The sequence below is a fragment of the Nicotiana tabacum genome, chromosome 14 (assembly GCF_000715075.1).
Source record: "Nicotiana tabacum cultivar K326 chromosome 14, ASM71507v2, whole genome shotgun sequence".
Lineage (NCBI taxonomy): Eukaryota > Viridiplantae > Streptophyta > Magnoliopsida > Solanales > Solanaceae > Nicotiana > Nicotiana tabacum.
In genome coordinates this window covers 2,163,542-2,184,175 of record NC_134093.1, presented here as the reverse complement: position 1 = coordinate 2,184,175, position 20,634 = coordinate 2,163,542, and the positions used below count along the sequence as shown (strand labels likewise).

The 20,634-nt window shown below is 38.6% G+C and overlaps 1 protein-coding gene across 1 annotated transcript; it reads left to right on the top strand.

The window, feature by feature from the left end:
• Positions 1–15,902: 15,902 nt before the first annotated feature.
• On the top strand, positions 15,903–18,751 carry LOC142169183 (putative late blight resistance protein homolog R1B-16). The gene is made up of 2 exons (XM_075230417.1): positions 15,903–15,942; positions 16,770–18,751. Exon 2 carries the CDS (start codon positions 16,877–16,879, stop codon positions 18,749–18,751), a length of 1,875 nt encoding a protein of 624 aa, XP_075086518.1. The 5' UTR covers positions 15,903–15,942; positions 16,770–16,876.
• Positions 18,752–20,634: the final 1,883 nt, after the last annotated feature.

Below are 20,634 nucleotides of genomic sequence, written 5' to 3'. Positions count from 1 at the left end.
GCGATTTAGGTCGGCAGTGGAAAATTTGATATCGGGGTCGGAAGGGAATTCTGGAAGTTGGAGTAGGTTCGTAGTCTCATTTGTAACGTGTGTGAAAAATTTGAGGTCATTCGGACGTGGTTTGGTTGGTTTCGGCATCGGTTGACAAATTTAGAAATTTAGAAGCTTTTAGGCTTGAATCCGAGGGTAATTTGATGATTTGATATGATTTTGAGTGATTCGAAGGTTCGACTAAATTGGTAGGTTGATATATGACTTGTTGATATTTTTGGTTGAGGTCCCGAGGGCCTCGGGGTGATTCCGGATGGTTAACGGATTTGTCGAAGTTAAAAAATGCAGCTGAAGCTGCTGCTACTGCTATTTCCGCACCTGCGGAAGAAAGAGTCACAGGTGAGAGGCCGCTGGTGCACGTGGGGAGTGCACAGATGCGGGCAATGCTGGGCTAGGCAGGTTGCTCAGGTGCGAGTTGGAGGTCGCATCTGCGAGTCCGCAGGTGCGAAACCTGGGGCGCAGATGCGGAAAGGGGGATGTTGGGCAGGCTTTGCAGAAGAGGAGGAAACGCGCAGGTGCGCTTTCGCAGGCACGGGGTTTTGGGCCGCAGATGCGGAAGCTGGGCTCCTAAGTGAGTTCCTCACCTGTGATGGATTTTTTCGCAGGTGCGGTGGCGCAGAAGTGTGAAAGTTTCCGCAGGTGCGAAAAACCTGGGCAGAAACCATAAATAGAACCCTTCGCGAATTTGGTTCATTTCCACCATTTTCAAGTCGATTTTTGGAGCTTTTGGAGGGATATTTGAAGGGTGATTCCAGGGCTATCAGTGAGGTTAGTTTCTTGAGCCCTAATACTCGTATATATGGTGATTTTTCGTTGTTTAATCATTGTAATTAGTAAAAATGAGGGGTTAGGGCTTGGAATTTTTGGAGAGTAATTTAAGGATTTAAAGGACCAAACGATGTCGGATTTTGATGAATTTGATATGGTTAGGTTCGTGAGTGAATGATATTTCTAGTTTTGTGAATTTTGTCAGATTTCGAGACGTGGGCCCGGGGAGGGCTCGGGGGCCAGGTTTGAGCCAATTTCGGGTTTTGGTCTAATTTTATAGCTTTTCTTGTGGAATTTATTCCATTAGCGAGTATTGATGGTATTGTAATGATTGTGAATAGATTTGGAGCATTTGGAGGCCGAGTACAGAGGCAAGAGCATTGCGCGGGGTAGAGATTTGACCGGTTTGAGGTAAGTAACGATTGTAAATCTAGTCTTGAGGGTACGAAATTACGGATTTTGTATCATTCTACTATTTGTTTTGTGACGCACATTCTAGGTGACGGGCGTGTGGGCGTGCACTATTGAGGATTGTGACTTGGTCTGTCTTGTAGCAATTGTAAAGTTACATACTTTGTTGAAACTATATGATACTTATATGTTTTAGAAAGAGTTTCTGTAAATTGGGCTGAATGCCATGTTTGGGCCTTGCGCCAGTGCTGTTTGGACCCTTAGGGGCTTTTTCTTTCTATCCTCTCATTGTTTTCGATTGAAAATCTATACTCAGTCATGTCTATACTTGTTTACTGCATAACTCAGTTTTATGACTCTATTTTGATGCATATAAATATTTTGGGCCGAATGCCCTGTTTTACTGAAATGCCCGAGTGGCTTGAGAGATTTATGACTGAGTGAGGTCGAGGGCCTGATTTGTGAGGATGAGTATGGTTCAAGGCTGCCCGCCTACAACATACTTGATTATTATAGCACGTGAGTTGTCCGTGCAGATTATAGCGCTTGGGCTGAAGGAGCCCCTCCGGAGTCTGTACACACCACCAGTGAGCGCAGGTACCTACTGAGTGCGAGTGCCGAGTGCTGAGTGCTGAGTGACTGGGTGGCATGAATGATTGTGAGGTATGCCCGAGTGGCAAGAGTGATTGTGAGGTATGCCCGAGTGGCACGAGTGACTATGAGGTTTGCCCGAGGGGCTGTATATGAGTGATGTTTTGCCCGAGGGGCTATTTATGATTTCATCATTTTTGCTCACATTTGCATTTTTCCTCTGTCTGAAAACTATTGAAAAATATCTTTAAATGATTTTTACTTGAACTGGGTTAAACGAGATGTTTTGATTCAAACCCTGATTTTAAAAGCATGTGGTATTTTACTGAGATTTTTCGATATGAATGTTATATGCTTTATTGCTCGTCACTACTGCTCAGTCTTTATTATTGTTGTTACTTACTAAGTTGGCATACTTACGTTACTCCTTGCACCTTGTGTGCAGATTCAGGTGTAGCTAGACACGGTAGCGGTTATTGATTGTTCTGGTTGCAAATTTTCTTGGAGATAGCAAGGTAGCTATTTGGCGATCGCAGCCCCTGCTCTTCTCCCTCTTATCTTCCTCTAGTTGTATTTTGCTATTTTCCAGGCTGAGTTAGCCTTGATATTGTTAGACAGATTATAGTAGATGCTCATGACTAGTGACACCCCGATGTCGGGCTTTTCCTTCCGCACTTTTATTTTGATTGGAACTCCTTTACGAAGGTTTTTATGTTAAATAACATTGGAATTATCTTTGAAATGAAAATATCGGTTTGTTTTGGAAATGAGTCGGCTTGCCTAGTTCCACGATAGGCGCCATCACGACAGGGGTTAGTTTGGGTCGTGACAGCCGCTAATGCTCCTATTCGAATTGATGTCCCGGTTGGACAATCTATAAATGCAAATGAGTCTAAGCCACGCTTGAAACATGGTACACCAATTGGTTCCGAAGATAAAAATCCTCGAAATAGAAAAGGAGCAAATGATCTAGGAGATCATAATATGGAGGTAATTTCTCAAAAAGAGCTCTGTGACATAACAAATGATAAGACCTCAGAGGAGGTCCTGGTACCTGAAAATAATAAGAATGAAAAGATCTCAATAAGTTATGTCTCTACGGCAAAAAGGTGGAATCGAAATAATATTATTGTCGACAACATTTTTGATTATAATGTTGTTGTTGAAATAATGCAACAAGATGAGGATCTTAAACCAAGACCTGTCGATGAATGTAGATAGAGAAATGATTGACAAAAATGGAAACACACTATCCAGGCAAAATTAGCGTCACTTGAAAAACGTGATGTATTCGGACGTATAGTCCGAACACCTGAAGAAATAAAGCCAGTGGGATACAAATGAGTTTTTGTGCGAAAACGAAATGATAAAAATGTAGTCGTTAGATATAAAGCACGACTTGTGACACAAGAAATTTCGCAAAGACCTGGCATTGATTATATGGAGACATATTCTCCTGTGGTGGATGCAATCACTTTCAGGTATCTTATAAATTTGGCAGTCCATGAAAAACTTGATATGCGTCTAATGGATATTGTCACAGCCTATTTATATGTCACATTAGACAACGAAATTTATATGAAATCCCTGAAGGGCTCAAAGTTCCTGAAACTAATAAAAGTTTTCGGGAAACTTGTTCAATAAAGCTTCAAAAATCCTTATATGGATTGAAACAATCATGGCGAATATGGTATAATCGCCTGAGTGAGTATTTGCTGAAAGAATGGTATAAGAATGATCCAATTTGTCCTTGTGTATTTATAAGAAGGTCTGGATCTGAATTTATTATAATCGATGTATATGTTGATGATCTAAATATCATTAGAACTCCTGGGGAACTTCCAAAAGCAGTAGACTGTTTGAAATGAAAGATCTTGAAAAGACAAAATTTTGTCTTGGTCTACAAATTGAGCATATGAAAGATGAATTTTTTGTCCATCAATCAACTTATACCGAAAAGATCCTAAAGCGTTTTATATGGATAAAGCACATCCATTGAGTACCCCGATGATTGTGAGATCACTTGATATAAATAAAGATCCATTTCGACCTCATGAAAATGATGGAGAGCTTCTTGGTGATGAAACTCCATATCTTAGTGCAATTGGGGCACTAATGTATCTTGCAAATAATACTCGACCAGATATAACTTTTGCAGTAAGTTTATTAGCAAGATTTAGTTCCTTTCCAATTTTAAGACACTAGAATGGTGTTAAGCATATTTTTATATACCTCCTATGGACTATTAATATGGGATTATTTTATTCTTATGAATCCGATTCACAGTTGATTGGTTATGCAGATGCAAGTTATTTGTCTGACCCACATAAAGCCCGATATTAAACAAGCTATCTATTTACTTGTGGGGGTACAACTATTTCATGGCGTTCAACAAAACAAACTCTAGCTGCTACTTCTTCCAATCATGCAGAGATAATAGCTATTCATAAAGCTAGTTGAGAATGTGTATGGTTGAGATCAGTGACTCAACATATTCAACAATTGTGTGGTCTTTCTTTTAAAAATTAAGATTCCAACGATATTGTATGAAGACAATGTTGCTTGCATAGCTCACTTAAAGGAGGATATATCAAAGGAGACAAAACAAAACACATTTCACCAAAGTTCTTTTTCACACACGATCTTCAGCAAAATGGTGAGATAGATGTTCAACAAATCCGTTCAAGTGACAATCTAGCAGATTTATTCACTAAGGCATTGCCAATATTAACATTTGAGAAGCTGAGACATAAGATTGGAATGTGTCGTCTCCGAAATATCAAATAAAGCTTTCATCAGGGGGAGTATAATATGCGTTGTACTCTTTTTTCCTTAACCAAGGTTTTGTCCCAATTGGATTTTCCTGGTAAGGTTTTTAATGAGGCAACACTCAATGCGTATTACAAGATATGTGTACTTTTTTTCCTTCACTAGGCTTTTTCTCACTGGGTTTTTCTATTAAGGTTTTAACGAGGCACATTATCTTTTAAATGGACATCCAAGGGGGAGTGTTATTAATGAGATGAATGCATGTGAGTGAGAGGAATGCATTTGTCTGTCCATTTAACGTACTTTGTATTCATGTACTCAATTAAGAAGTACATTAAGTTATAACCTTTGAATGTATTTGTACCTTTATAAATAGGGAACTTTTGACCCTATGAAGAAGACACCAAGAAAAGGAATAACAAAATCATTCTCCCTCATATATATATTTTGTCTCCATTAGTATATTATTTTATTGTACTCTCATTTCTTAACAGTAATTGTAATTTATCATTTAATAGAGTTTTCAATTAATCACATTCACGTACCTATTAAGTATTTAGTATTTAATATAAATTTACTTTTAATGGTGAAGGTCAAAGGGCTTCCATGTTTGTGTTTATTTCAATTAAATAAATATTTTCTGTTTTATTAATTTTGGTAGAATGTATATTGACATTTTTTATACAAAATTGCATTTGAAGTAATATTAAATACATATATATATATATATATATATATATATATATATATATATATATATATATATATATATATATATATATATATATATATATATATATGATTAAGCAATAAATTGTTGTTTACCTATCAATACCCTTAATAAGTTAGTAATCTAACAGCTTGTTTGGATGGTTGTTACACATCGTTTCATAATATATCGTATTGTATTGTACTGTATCGTTTGACGAATAGAATGTTTAGATAGATTGTATCGTTTGTCGTTGTTTCGTGATATCATGCACCAACAATATGAAAAATAAATTTGCAATATTATAAAGAAAAAATATGATACGGGGTAAATTTATTATATAAAAAAGGTAGGGTAAATGGTAAAATAAAATAATTTAACAATAGTGAAGGGTGAGATAAAAAAAAATAAGATAACGACGTACCCACACTAAATCGGTCGTTACATAAAGTAACACATTTTGTCGTTACGTAACGATGGATTTAACGATACGATATAATAAAATTTAAGTAACAACCAAAATGAACATCGTATTTAAAGTGACAATACGATACAATACAATAGTTAACGACCATCCAAACAAGCTGTAAAGGCAGTTCCCGTAATTCCACCGCACCGATCGAGAAAGTTCATGTCCTTTTCCACTCAGGCGGCTGTTACAGTATCACTATTAATTAATTAAGCAATTATTGTTGTTTACCTACCTTTAATTAATCAAAACAATATAATTCAGAGCTCCTTTCAGTTTGTTTGTGTCATTAAAAACTCGAATTATGGTTTGATCTCCTCAGTTATCATGTCACAGCACCTTGTAGCAAATTCTATTCTTGATCATCGAGGTAACTTTTAATTAGTTATTCCATAATTAATTTTTATTGTTTCTTAGGTGTAACGATCCGATCGGTCGTTTTGAGCATTTGCACTTCGCTCGATAGTTTGGGGGTATGCGTAGCTCCGTATGATATATTAGGACTTGTGTGCAAAATTTAAGTTCATTCCGAGTTGATTTGATATGTTTCGGCGCGAGTTTTTGGAAGTCGAAAGTTCATTAAGTTTGATTTGAGGTGCGTTTCGTCGTTTCGATATTGTTATGCAAGATTTGAGGCCTCGAGTAAGTCTGCGTTATGTTATGGGACTTGTTGGTATGTTCGTACGGGGTCCCTAGGGGTTCAGGTGAGTTTCGGATAGGTTTGGGTTGTGTTGCGCTCGTTTTTCTTATGTTTCGACGTCGTTTCTTTAAGCATAAATGGTACCATATTGAACAAATGAGCTCCGATTTCTATTTAGATTGAAGCATTAGATCCGTATCGTAATTACGGATCCGTAACAAAAAGAATCGTCAAATTTGAACATCGTATGAGGATTTTATGGTCGTTTTACTAAGAATTGGATTGCCAGATTTTTCAGATTAATTACGCAATTGCTAGTGACTTCGTATTTAAAAATGTGCACTATTTCCAAATATTGAAACCAACATATCTCCTTCATTATAAGGTCAAATGGAGTGATTCAAAAGCCTAACTTGACTAACATTTAGCAAGAAATCCATTGGAGGCATCAAAAGCAAGTTTTGAGAGCGTTTGGCATGCAGAACGAGGCAAAACAGCTGGGCAAAAATACTTAATATCGAAGGTTTGTTCATTTGGTCATATTTTGAGTTGGAGAGCTCGGATTTGGACAATATTTGGAGGCGATTTTCACCATATGGATTGGGGTAAATATTCTGTACTCAATTTAGGTTATATTTCATGAATCCATCTTTTTTTTGGCATTTGATTGATGATTTCAAAGTGAAATTTGGGAGTTTTGTCTAAAATTTCATAAAGTGAATTTTTGAGTTTTGAATATTGATTTGGAGTTGGATTTGAGTGAAACTAGTATGGTTGGACTTGACAAGGTGGGTTAATCTGATGGTAAGCACCCTCCACTTCCAACCAAGAGGTTGTGAGTTCGAGTCACCCCAAGAGCAAGGTTGGGGAGTTCTTGGAGGGAAGGATGCCGAGGGTCATTTGGAAACAGCCTCTCTACCCCAGGGTAGGGGTAAGGTCTGCGTACACACTACCCTCCCCAGACCCCACTAGTGGGATTATACTGGGTTGATGTTGTTGTTGTTGTTGTTGTTGTTGTTGTTGTTGTTGTTGTTGTTGTTGTTGTTGTTGTTGTTGTTGTTGTTGTTATTGTAGTATGGTTGGACTCGTAATTGAATGGGTTGTCGGATTTTGTGAGTATTGTTGGGTTTCGAGACGAGGGACCAGGTTTGACTTTTTGGTCGATTTTGGGATTTTGATTAAAGCTTCGACCTTTATCGATTGAGTTTGTTTCCTTCGGCATTATTTGATGTATTTGAGTTGTGTTTGGCTAGTTTCGAGCTGTTCGAAGGTCGGTAAATGCGGGATGGCATTTTCGGAGCATCGTTTGGCTTGTTGGGTATTGGATTTAGCTTCTTCGAGGTAAGTAACTCTTGTAAACTTAGTGTTGAGGGTACGATACCCCGAATTACGTGTTATGTGATTGGTATTGAGGTGACGCACATGCTAGGAGACCGGCGTGTAGGCGTGTACCTTGTGAATTATGACTCCGTTGTTTCCATGGCACTGTATAGTGGCCCTATTTTGTTGATATTTGTGTTTTCACCATGTGATAAAGTAACTGAGCTGTCAATCATGTTAAATATCATGTTTAGGCTTTATGCTGATATTGTTAGGACCTATAGTGGTTGTTTTTTGCTGTCATCTCACTGATTTCATTGATATCTCATACTTAGTCATATTCATGCATTTGTATCATATCTCAGTCTCAGTTGTTATTTATTGATACATCATATCATTATTGTCGGGATAGTTTCATGACATTGTCAGCACGTGAGTGAGACTGGAGAGATTTATGACTAAGTGAGGCTGAGAGCCTGATTATGAGTGACAGTTATAGGATCGGGTTGCACGTTGCAGCATGTTATATTGATTTATGCCTCGATCTGGCTTATGATAGCGCTTGGGCGGTAAGAGCCCCTCCGGAGCCTATACACACCCCAGTGAACGCGATTGATTATATTGAGGGATGGTTCTTCCCTGGACATGGATCTTGTCCGAAGCATTTATATACCTGGAGATGGATCTTCTCCATGGGGCCGGATTGGCATTCCTCGGTACTGAGTGACTGATGGTCAGTGATATATATATTCCGGGATGGATCTTCCCTCGGCCGTATGGGCCATATATAGTACCGAGTGGTTGAGCATGATGAGTGGAAAGTGTGAGACAGTGAGATTGAGTACTCTGAGAGTGTGAGTACATGATTCATCTCTGAGATATATGGCATTGACATGCACACATCACATACAGGCATAGAGATGCATTTTTTCTCATGTTATACGGTATCACGTCATTCATGACTTTTTTTATACACATTAATATGTGCGTATAGAGAGGTATTTCACACTTGCTATCTAGAAAGAAAATGAAACATCTTATTTATTGTGGAAAGGATATTTGAAAAAAAATTACAGTTTTCAAACTTACTCGTATTTTTGGCATTTTCGGTAAAGGATTTGGGTGTTCACTGAGAGACTTGAAAAGCATGACTATTTTCTGGAACTGTGAACGAGCTAAGCATTTTTACTTATGAGATACCTCTTTTATTACTTGTATTATGCTGTTATGAACTGTTGTAGGATATTGGTATTGGACCCGACCTTGTGTTAGCTCGTCACTACTTTCAACCTAAGGTTAGGTTTGTTACTTATGAGTACATGGGGTCGGTTGTACTCATACTACACTTCTGTACCTTGTGTGCATACGTTAGATGCTGATGTTGCTGTGATCGATGGGAGCTTGAATTGAAGACGTACATGCGTTCCGGTTGTAGCTACCTATTGTTCATAGTAGCCTTAGATTTATAAGAATCTGCTTATATACATTTCAAACAGATGATGTATTTGTTTCATATCAGCTTTGTAAATTCTAATCTTAGAAGCTCGTGATTTGTACTACCAGTCCTCGGGGTAATGTATAAGATTCGGATAATTTATTTTCTTAATTGTCTTGTTGAATATTATTGGAAGTGGCTAGTTATTAGTTGGCTTACCTAGCGGGTTGGGTTATGTGCCATCACGACTAGTGAATTTTTGGGTCGTGATAGATTGGTATCAGAACTCTAGGTTCATAGGTTCTACAAGTCATGAGCAAGTGTCTAGTAGAGTCTTGCGGATCGGTATGATGACGTCCATACCTATCTTCGAGAGGCTACAGGACATTTAGGATATACTTCCCATCTTTCTTTTCTTATCGTGCGACATTAATTCAGCTTGAAGCATAACCCTTTGAATTCCTTCCACGCATTCGTATGCGCACATGAGCACTCGGAATCACCTGTGCATCGACAACTTGTATTCTATGGATGAGGTGCGAGATATGATTTCGGTATGCTGATGATGGGCCAGTCTGGAGGACTTGAGGTCGGGTTTGATTGTAGCTTGATCACAGGGATTTTGTTTGTGTGAGCACGTATTTTTTGAATTATATGTCCGATAGTGTCTTTATGAGTGGAATTCGTGGCTCAATGGGTGACTCGATGGCTACGTGATGAGTATGATGTGACTGCGAGATGTGTTCAGATGGTTTGCATGTAACGGGGAAATTTTCTTGATATGTAGAAAGGATTATTGGGTGCTTGATTTCTGTCTTGATGTGACATATAGTCTCGAGTTATGAGTGTATTGGAAGATTTTTCATGATTGTCTAATTGTGGAATGAAGTAGATTTTCATGTCTTATTGATAGGTTCAGACTTAGGAAGATTAAGTGATTGCGTAGTAGTTATGGCTGTGAAAGGGTATAAAGAGATGTTAGTTGAGGCTAAGCAGGTGGGTTATAACCTGCGAGGTAATATACGGATATGTGATTTTCAAGATGTTGTGTGGAGGTTTTCTTTTCTATCAGTGGATTACATTTGTGCGACATGAGTTTGGATTGGTTGTAATAGTTGACCTGGCCGTCACGAGGATGAATGCGAGATTTGCAAATGATTTGAGTTATTAGATGTTTAGTGTTACATGAGCTTATGAAAGATTTAGTTGAATCTCACTGAGGTATTATAACATTAATGGGGTATGGCTATTATGAGTTATCAGATGTTTTATTCCATGTCTCTGAGCCAAGTTGGGGAGTCTTCTATCGGCGAGTTGATTGCATGATTATGTGTTGTATTGGTTTCGGTCTGAGGCATATTTGTGGATCAATTATGACTTGTAAAAGATGATTTTGAGGATGATGTAAGCAATGGAGTTTATGGATGCATGATGTGTTACACTTTATGGGTATATGGGAATCATGGAATGATTGAGTTGTTATTCGTGAAGGATGTAGTACGCATGGGGTAGGAATTTGCTCGGTTGCTTAGAGGTGTGGGTTACTTCTTTGGGTGTCATCGTGCTAATGTGGCATAGGTTATTCGGCCCGTTTGGGCGGTGCAATTGAGATTTGAGCAGAGTGAATGGCTCTCGAAAAGGTTCTAATGGATTCATGAGTTATATGTAGCTACTGGGGATTTTCAAGATTTGTATATGGCTAGAATCTGATATTTACATTGGATGGTGTCGATACTCGCGGTATTTCTATATCATTATGGATTATATATTTTAGTATCAGGAAGGTGAAGGAAACAATTTTAGGTTCGCATAAGGTCTCTTCAGAGTGGGTGTATCGGTTGTGGTGCTTTGGGGTGTTTAAGAGAGAATTCAGTGTTTTATGGGCTTTTGAGCGGTGTGATTTTATTCTAGGATCTCGTGGGGTGAGTTATGGTTAAGGATCGTGGTGTTATGGCAAGGAGAACTGTCACCTTGAGGGTAATTCGGAAGGATCTCGGAGAAATATGGCAGTTTGGTAGTAGGTTGGATCAGCACGGTAATGGGTATGATCGGTTCATTGGGTACTTATGATGTGGTGAGTCCCTACACGTGATTCATTGCAATGCTCTTGGGTTTTGGCGACCCGCGTGGCTTGGTGGAGTTAGAGAGATCCAGTTTTGATGGTTTGGTTACGTGCAAATGGATTTCCAAAGAGTTCTCAATGATTTCTATCACAGTTCGAGGTGGATATTTCCTACTGGCGAGAGGAGCATGTTGAGTATTGTGATTTCCTACTAGATAGGATCAAATGGAAGGTTTATAACTGATCGGATATGTATTCTACTTGTGACTCAGAGTGATTATGAGATTCTCCTGCTTTTCATATGATGACATGATAGATGCGATGTCGTGTGGGATTGAGATTTGCATGTGCAAGGTCACGATTCAGTTTTTAAGGGAAGGTCATGAATTCTTAGACAACATGGACGATTTTAGATGACTAGATGAATGATATTACTACTTGGAATTGCCGGAGAAGGGTACGCATTTCAAAAGGCGTGTTGTATTTTGACTTGCGTATGCTTAATTGGTATTGCAGTACGCTTTTGGTTGATCGACCGCTGATGTTCGGATTTTTGCTATGTGTCAAAGGAGAACTACAGAATTATTTCCTCATGGTATGATCGTGCGTGAGAGATGTGTTAGACATTCGGGCGGTAGAGTTAGGATCAGATATGGTTATTCGTGTGCTCTATGGATTTGGAGACTCGAGTTCTCAAAAGTAGGTTGTTTCGTGGTTGTGGACTGTGAAGATGTGGCCAAAGCTAGCCATATGATAGTATGTGTTATGGTTAGGTAGTTTTGGACTTTTGGAGGGCTATTTGTCCATTAGGGGATGACCGGAGTTGATTTGGGGCCCCGTTGGTAGGCCCAATGAGGATGTGTATTCTACACCGGGTCGGATTTGTTGACTCCGAACTGCAATTATTGAGGGATGTGTCATTCAGATAGAATTAATTTTATTCGTATCGGATATGTTCTATGTGTTACTCTTCCATGCTACGGAGGGTTGTGATTCGCTGGTTATATGCACATATGGTGCGGTTTTGTTTGGGCCTTATAGCGAAATTCGACCGAGATGGTGATTGGGATGCAGAATGGTTGATTGCGCCTCAGTTATGGTCTTTCTGGGTTGTGGTATATTGTGTTAATTGCTTCTCCGTGGTTATGGTCATGCACCTTGGGTACTTGATGTCAAATTGCGTGTGGTTGTTGATTTTGAGCATTGTGGCTTGAGGTATTTCATACGGACCAGTGTTTGGATGAGGTCAATTGCAACTGGGTTATGTCGGGAGATGATCCTTTGTGTTAGATTCTTGTGTCTTGGTTCTACTAGGTATGATGGGTTCGTAGCATTTCGGTTGTGGTGGTACTTATTGAACTTGCGGGATGGTTCTATCATTTGAGTCATTTTCCTTGATTGAGTACATTTGAAATATTGCTTATTGGTGCACGGATTGCACAGGTTATGGCTTTAGATTGTATTGATGTGGCATGTCACTAGAGTGGTTGTGTTGGATGAGATGAGGTCATTGGACCTAGAATGGATACTATCGGAATTGATTACAACATGTATGGAGGATAATATCAGAAGTTGGCTAAGAAATTAGCTATAGTTCTTGTCGAAAGAGGGAGAGTTCCATGACTTGTTCGTCTGATAAGTGGTTACGAGTTTCTACGTGATTCTTTCATCATTGGCAGTGTTTAAAGGTTCAGAATAAGATTTTAGTTGATATGAAGTTTATTACCGAAATTGGGTTGTTTTGAGCAGCTACTGTGATCAGAAATTTTGCTATAGGTATTTGAGTTATGTGGTATATCCTGTGATTGTGTCTTGGGTTATGTTTATGGCTTGGTACATCTTTTTCAGACTTATACAGTGTATAGATGCGAGATTTGGGTCTTATAAGAAATTCTGAATGTTGAAAACTTGGATTCCAAGGTTTACGGGCTAAGGTAGAAGTAATGATCATCCGTATGTTGTGTTGTCGGGACTATATAGAATAGCGTGATGTGGGATCACCCCCAGTATGTACATGGTAAGGTTACATGGGGTTTGATGGCTTAGGAAAAACTCTTGGCACGAACGTATGTTTAAGTGGGGGAGAATGTAATGACCCGATCGGTCGTTTTGAGCATTTGCACTTTGCTCGGTAGTTTGGGGGCATGAGTATCTACGTATGATGTATTAGGACTTGTGTGCAAAATTTGAGTTCATTCCGAGTTTATTTGATATGTTTCGGCACGAGTTTTTGGAAGTCGAAAGTTCGAAAGTTCATTAAGTTTGATTTGAGGTGCGTTTTGTCGTTTCGATGTTGTTATGCATGATTTAAGGCTTCAAGTAAGTCTGTGTTATGTTATGGGACTTGTTGGTATGCTCGTACGGGGTCCCGAGGAGCTCGGGTGAGTTTCAGATAGGTTTGGGTTGTGTTGCGCTCGTTTTTCTTATGTTTCGACGTCGTTCCTTCAAGCATAAATGGTACCACATTGAACATATGAGCTCCGATTTCTGTTTAGATTAAAGCATTAGATCTGTACTGTAATTACAGATCCGTAGCAAAAAGAATCGTCGAATTTGGACATCGTATGAGGATTTTATGATCATTTTATGGACCTTTATCGATTGAGTTTGTTTCCTTTGGCATTATTTGATCTATTTGAGTTGCGTTTGGCTAGTTTCGAGCCGTTCGGAGGTCGGTAAATGCGGGATGGCATTTTTGGAGCATCGTTTGGCTTGTTGGATATTGGATTTAGCTTTTTCGAGGTAAGTAACTCTTCTAAACTTAGTGCTGAGGGTACGATACCCCGAATTACATGTTATATGATTGGTATTGAGGTGACGCACATGCTAGCTGACAAGTGTGTGGGCGTGCACCTTGTGAATTGTGACTTCGTTGTTTCCATGGCACTATATAGTGGCCCTATTTTGTTGATATTTGTGTTTTCACCATGTGATAAAGTAGCTGAGCTGTCAATCATGTTAAATATCATGTTTAAGCTTTATGCTGATATTGTTAGGACCCATAGTGGTCGTTTCTTGCTGTCATCTCACTGATTTCATTGATATCTCGTACTCAGTCATATTCATATATTCATATCATATCTCAGTCTCAGTTATTGATTATTGATATATCATATCATTATTGTCGGGCTAGTTTCATGACATTGTGAGCCCGTGAGTGAGACTGGAGAGATTTATGACTGAGTGAGACTGAGAGCCTGATTATGAGTGATAATTATGGGATCGGGCTGCACGACGCAGCATGTTATATTGATTTATGCCTGGATCTGGCTTATGAGAGCGCTTGGGCGGTAGGAGCCACTCCGGAGTCTGTACACACCCCAGTGAGCGCGGTTGATTATATTGAGGGATGGATCTTCCCTGGACATGGATCTTGTCCGAAGCATTTATATACCTGGAGATGGATCTTCTCCATGGGGCCGGATTGGCCTTCCTCGATACTGAATGACTGATGGTCAGTGATGTATATATTCCGGGATGGATCTTCCCTCGGCCGTATGGGCCATATACAGTACCGAGTGGTTGAGCATGATGAGTGGAAAGTGTGAGACAGTGAGATTGAGTACTCTAAGAGTGTGAGTATATGATTCATCTCTGAGATACATGGCATTGTCATGCACACATGACATACAGGCATAGAGATGCATTTTTTCTCATGTTGTACGGTATCACATTATTCATGACTTTTTTATACACATTAATATGTGCGCATTGAGAGGTATTTCACACTTGCTATCTGGAAAGAAAATGAAACATCTTATTTATTGTGGAAAGGATATTTGAAAAAACATTACAGTTTTCAAACTTACTCATAAAAAATATTACAGTTTTCAAACTTACTCATATTTTTGGCATTTTCGGTAAAGGATTTGGGTGTTCACTCAGAGACTTGAAAAGCCTGACTATTTTCTGGAACTGTGAACGAGCTGAGCATTTTTACTTATGAGATACCTCTTTTATTACTTGTATTATGCTGTTATGAACTGTTGTGGGATATTGGTATTGGACCCGACCTGTGTTAGCTCATTACTACTTTCAACCTAAGGTTAGGTTTGTTACTTATTGGTTGTACTCATAGTACACTTCTGCAACTTGCTTGCAGACGTTGGATGCTGATGTTGCTGTGATCGACGGGAGCTGGAATTGAAGACGTACATGCGTTCCGGTTGTAGCTACCTCTTGTTCATGGTAACCTTAGATTTATAAAAATCTGCTTATATACATTTCAAACAGATGATGTATTTGTTTCATACCAGCTTTGTAAATTCTAATCTTAGAAACTCGTGATTTGTACTAGCAGTCCTCGGGGTAATGTATAAGATTCAGATAATTTTTTTCTTAATTGTCTTGTTGAATATTATTGGAAGTGGCTAATTATTAGTTGGCTTACCTAGCTGGTTGGGTTAGGTGCCATCACGACTAGTGGATTTTTGGGTCGTGACATTAGGTGATGTTAATCTTTGCTAATTAGACAAGTCCTTGATAATTTGGTTGACCTGATCATTTCTATCACCTTTTTAAATCATTCTTTTATCACCATATATATTTTAAATTATAATTGTAAAGTTTAATTATTATCCTTTTCACTCATTTTTAGGATTAGATCAGATATTAAAGATACAAATAACAGGCGAAAGCAGATAAAAGCAAGCTGATTGATTGTTAGTTTTGAGCTGACTTCTTTGTCAAATCTCTAAGTTGGTTTCACTTGATATCTGTAAGTTCTTCAATTGCTTGTAACAACTACATGAATCTATTTTGCTTTTTTCCTATAACAATTACTATAAAATGTCTTAGTTTTGAAAATTATTTTTTCCTTCAATTTGATATATATCAAACCAGCAGGAGAACATTGGGGGATACCCACAGAAGCTTTCTTCTTCTTCGTCTGCATCTTCTTTTTTTTTGAAACTTGAGTCACTTTTTCATAAATGTAAAGAATGTGTATAATCTTTCAGAAGCTTTATAGTCTCATAATAGTATTGATAGACATGAATAAAAACCAGTCAAACTTGGCCTCGGTTGGCAAGATGTCTGACAAGAGTTTGGCGAACTTGCTGAAATGTTGAGGAAAAGATTAATTGGCAAGAGATATCTGATTGTCTTGGATGATATGTGGGATATTAAAGCGTGGGAAGATTTAAGATTATCTTTCTCAAATGTTGAAACAGGACGTAGAATAATAGTAACAATCAGACTTGAGGAAGTAGATAAGCAGGTCAAGCACGATACCAATCCTTATTCTCTCCCATTCCTCAAATGTTGAAAAGGAAGACTTTAGGAATTCACGGTCTTAAATATGTCATAATATTTGTGTTGCTATAAGGCTTTGAAACTTGTGGTTCCAACTTTCAGATATGTTATAACATTTGTGTGACTATGAATATTTTTCATTAAGGAAGTCGAAGTTGAACTATTTTCAAATTTAGAAAAAAGATCATTCTTTTTTAAACGGATTAAAAAGAAAATAGGTTCACATAAACTGGAACAAAGGAAATACTTCTTAGTCAAAATTAATATGACAAGAGTTTAGTGAACTTGCAGGTGTTTTCTACTTTATCTACGGAAGATGTCTGACAAGAGTTTGGAGATTTAGACCCTGCTTGGTGGCTGAGCCATCTAAACATCTGCAAAATCGACATAGCGACCCTATGAATGATGAGGAGATAGTTGGTTTTGAGAATGACGCTGAAAGAATTATTAAGTGTCTGAATGAAGGAAAAAAGGAGCTAGACGTCATCCCAATTGTTGGGATGGCTGGACAAGGTAAAACAACTTTTGCTAGAAAGTTGTATAACAATGATAACATTGTTTACCATTTTGATGTTCGAGCATGGTGCATCATTTCCCAAACATATAATCGACAAGAGTTATTACAAGAGATTTTCAATCAAGTTACCGGTTCCAAGGGCAAGGTAGATGAGGTTGGAGAACTTGCTGACATGTTGAGGAAAAGATTAATTGGCAGGAGATATCTGATTGTCTTGGATGATATGTGGGATATTAAAGCGTGGGAAGATTTAAGATTATCTTTCCCAAATGGTGACACAGGAAGTAGAATAATAGTAACAACACGACTTGAGGAAGTAGGCAAGCAGGTCAAGCACGATACCGATCCTTATTCTCTCCCATTCCTCACACGCGATGAGAGTCTAAAGTTGTTGCAGAAAAAAGTGTTTCAAAAGGAAGCTTGCCCACATGAACTACAAGATGTCAGCCTAGCAGTTGCAAAAAGACGCAAAGGACTGCCTCTAGTGATTATCTTGGTAGCTGGAATAATCAAAAGGAAGAAAATGGAAGAATCTTGGTGGCATGAGGTTAAAAATGCTCTACTTTCGTATCTAGGTGAGGCTGAAGGATATAGTCTTTTGACTATGCAGTTAAGTTATGATAATTTACCCGATTCTTTAAAACCTTGCCTCCTTTGTGTGGGGATGTTTCCTGAGGACGCGAGAATTCCAGTTTCTAAATTGATAAGTTTATGGATAGCGGAAGGCTTCGTGCAGAACATTGAGTCGGAGAGATTAATGGAAGAGGCAACTGAAGGTTACTTGATGGATCTCATTAGCAGTAATGTGGTGATGGTTGAGAGGAGAAGATATAACGGTAAAGTCAAATATTGTCAGGTTCATGATGTCGTACTTCACTTTTGCTTGGAGAAAAGCAGAGAAGAAATATTTATGTTTGCAGTGAAGGGGAATTATAGTGACTTTCAACCTTCCGATTGGAAGGAAACTCGACTGAGCATCAAATTAACTAAAGAGCTTTCCAAGATTGAATTGCTCACAGCGGAGCCTTTCCACCAACATTTAAGGTCACTGATAACAAATGATGGAGGGGAATATTCAGTATGGAACCCCTTCCCTCATATTAGTAAATTGGGATTTCTTAAGGTGTTGGATTTGAGTTCTCAAGAAGTGGTTCCTTTGTCGTCAGCTACACTGCATCCACTAATTTGTCTAAAGTACCTCGTAGTTAGGACAGATCAATTTGATTTCCATCCGGAATCACATCTACGCCATCTTGAAACTTTAATTGTTCTTGCTTCCAAGAGAGTAGTGTTACCTCCGATTTTTTGGAAAATGGAAAAATTAAGGCATGTTTATATTGGTGGTGTTGTTTTTGATTTGGAAAACAATAAGCAAGGGATCTTTGAAGAATCCTCTAAATTGGAAAATTTGAGGATATTAAGGCATGTTCGTTATCCAATTAACGATGGTGAATGCATGGATGTCTTATTACGGAGGTGTCCTAACGTTCAAAAACTTTGGCTCACTATCTCTAGCAATGAACTTCCCAAAGAGATTTGTACATTCAGTCCCAAACTAGAGAGTCTTACTCAGCTGCAATTACTAGACCTTTTCTTTGAGGGTAGGAGATTTAGTATACCTGAGTTACACTTTCCTTCAAACCTAAAGAAGTTGAAACTTGAAGGGCCTCATATAGTAAGCGCAGCTCCCTTGATTGCGGGACTACCAAATCTAGAGTATCTATCGTTAATCCCGCCAATATTGCTGTATTTGTAAATAATAATTCTGGAAAATATAAGTTATCATAATGAAACAGTAATTAATTCAAGCCCACTGAATTCAGAGTGTTTCCTTAAGGAATTTAATCCCCTCCTAGTACCCAAGGTTATGGATTATTTCCTCCCAGGATAGAACGAATCACACATTGGTGTAGCGGTACTTCAAACCCTAGTATTTCAGCGAACACAAAGTTCGGTAGCAAATCACACTTACAGTTACTTTGTTTGAAGTTAAAATAATGCAGAACAAAGGAGTAGAAACTCAGAAAATCATATGGAAATGCTGAGAGGAAGGAGTGCAATGTATAGCCAAAGTTGAGCGTTTTCAGTTTTGGTGTCTTTCTTCAACAGCTGCTGCACATATTTATAGCAGTCAGCTTTGAAGATGAACGACCCTCCACCCTCCATGGTGGAGCATGCACTAGCTTGTTTGTGGAGCAAGCACTTGGCCATGGTGGGAAGAGCATTAGGCGGCTACTATTGCAGCTGGTGGTCAATACATGGATTGAAATATATCCGTTACAAATGCGGATAATCTTACGTTAATATTTACTATTAACAAATAAATTTGGTCTAAAAAATTAATCAATCAATCGATCATTTGACCAAATCCAAATCCAAATCCAAATCCGAAGCCGAAGCCGAAGCCGAAGCCGAGCCGAGCGAGCGAGCGACGACGACGGCACGAGGCTTGCTTTCTTCTTAACTCTTTAAGAGCTACAAGAAGAGTAATTATATATATACCCACCAAAAATATTTTTCTCTTCCAATATGAGACAATGTCTCATTGTCAAGAGGGGAAAACTTAAAATTTTACTCAAAAATTTTATTTTTCCCTCCATTTCCCATTCACCCTCATTTTAAGACTATTTCATCTTAAATAACAAAAACCTCAACAATCCCCCACATGAATGGGGAATGGCTATATCACGGAAGTATACATGGAAAAACTGTGTGATTTGCAAGCAAGGATTAATCGCATCTGGATAAGTAGGTTTCCCTTTGAACTTTCCGTAGTGAACTTATGTCGGATATACTCGGTCAATCGGTAGATTTGATATCTTTGAACCTTCAAACTTTGGTTTATACCTAGACAACCATAAGTCACACAATCGACCCTTAACCGTCTTTGGCTCTCATTGTTGTGTTCGTTTCAGCCATGAACACCGCGTGGTTTCATAAGTGCGTAGAGAACTGGCCTTACAAAGTTCTCCTTGAAGCGGCTAACACTTCACACTTACATAGGTGATTCCTAAACGTGTCATCCTGTAGATACACTATTTGATATACCCCGTATCAAATTTAGAAATCATTAAAAAGCCTTAATGTTTTATCCTTGGTACTGAACATTGTCTCATCACGAGAACGGACTAAAATTTTATTTGACAATGTTGAACCGTCATTAATGACTTTGTTTGATCTCCTTGAACCTAGATCTTGGGATCTCCAGTCTTCTAGGTAGAGTTACTGCCACAATGACTTGTTCTCGGCCATAGCCCCATTCCCCTTGATGATTTATCAACTACCTCTCTAGTTAGGCCTTTTGTAAGTGGATCCGACACATTATCACTTGACTTTACATAGTCAATCGTGATAATTCCTCTAGAAAGTAATTGCCTAACGGTTTTATGTCTTCGTCGTATATGACGAGATTTACCGTTATACATAACGCTCCCGGCCCTTCCAATTGCCGCTTGACTATCACAATATATGCATATTGGTGCCAACGGTTTGGGCTAAAATGGAATGTCTTCCAAGAAATTCCGGAGCCATTCAACTTGTTCACCGGCTTTTTCTAAGGCTATGAATTCAGCCTCCATTGTAGAGCGGGCAATACATGTTTGTTTGGACGACTTTCAAGATACCGCTCCTCCACCAATA

Coding starts and splice junctions, on each gene's coding strand:
- LOC142169183 (XM_075230417.1), top strand. CDS start 16,877: ATGAATGATGAGGAGATAGTTGGTTTTGAGAATGACGCTGAAAGAATT.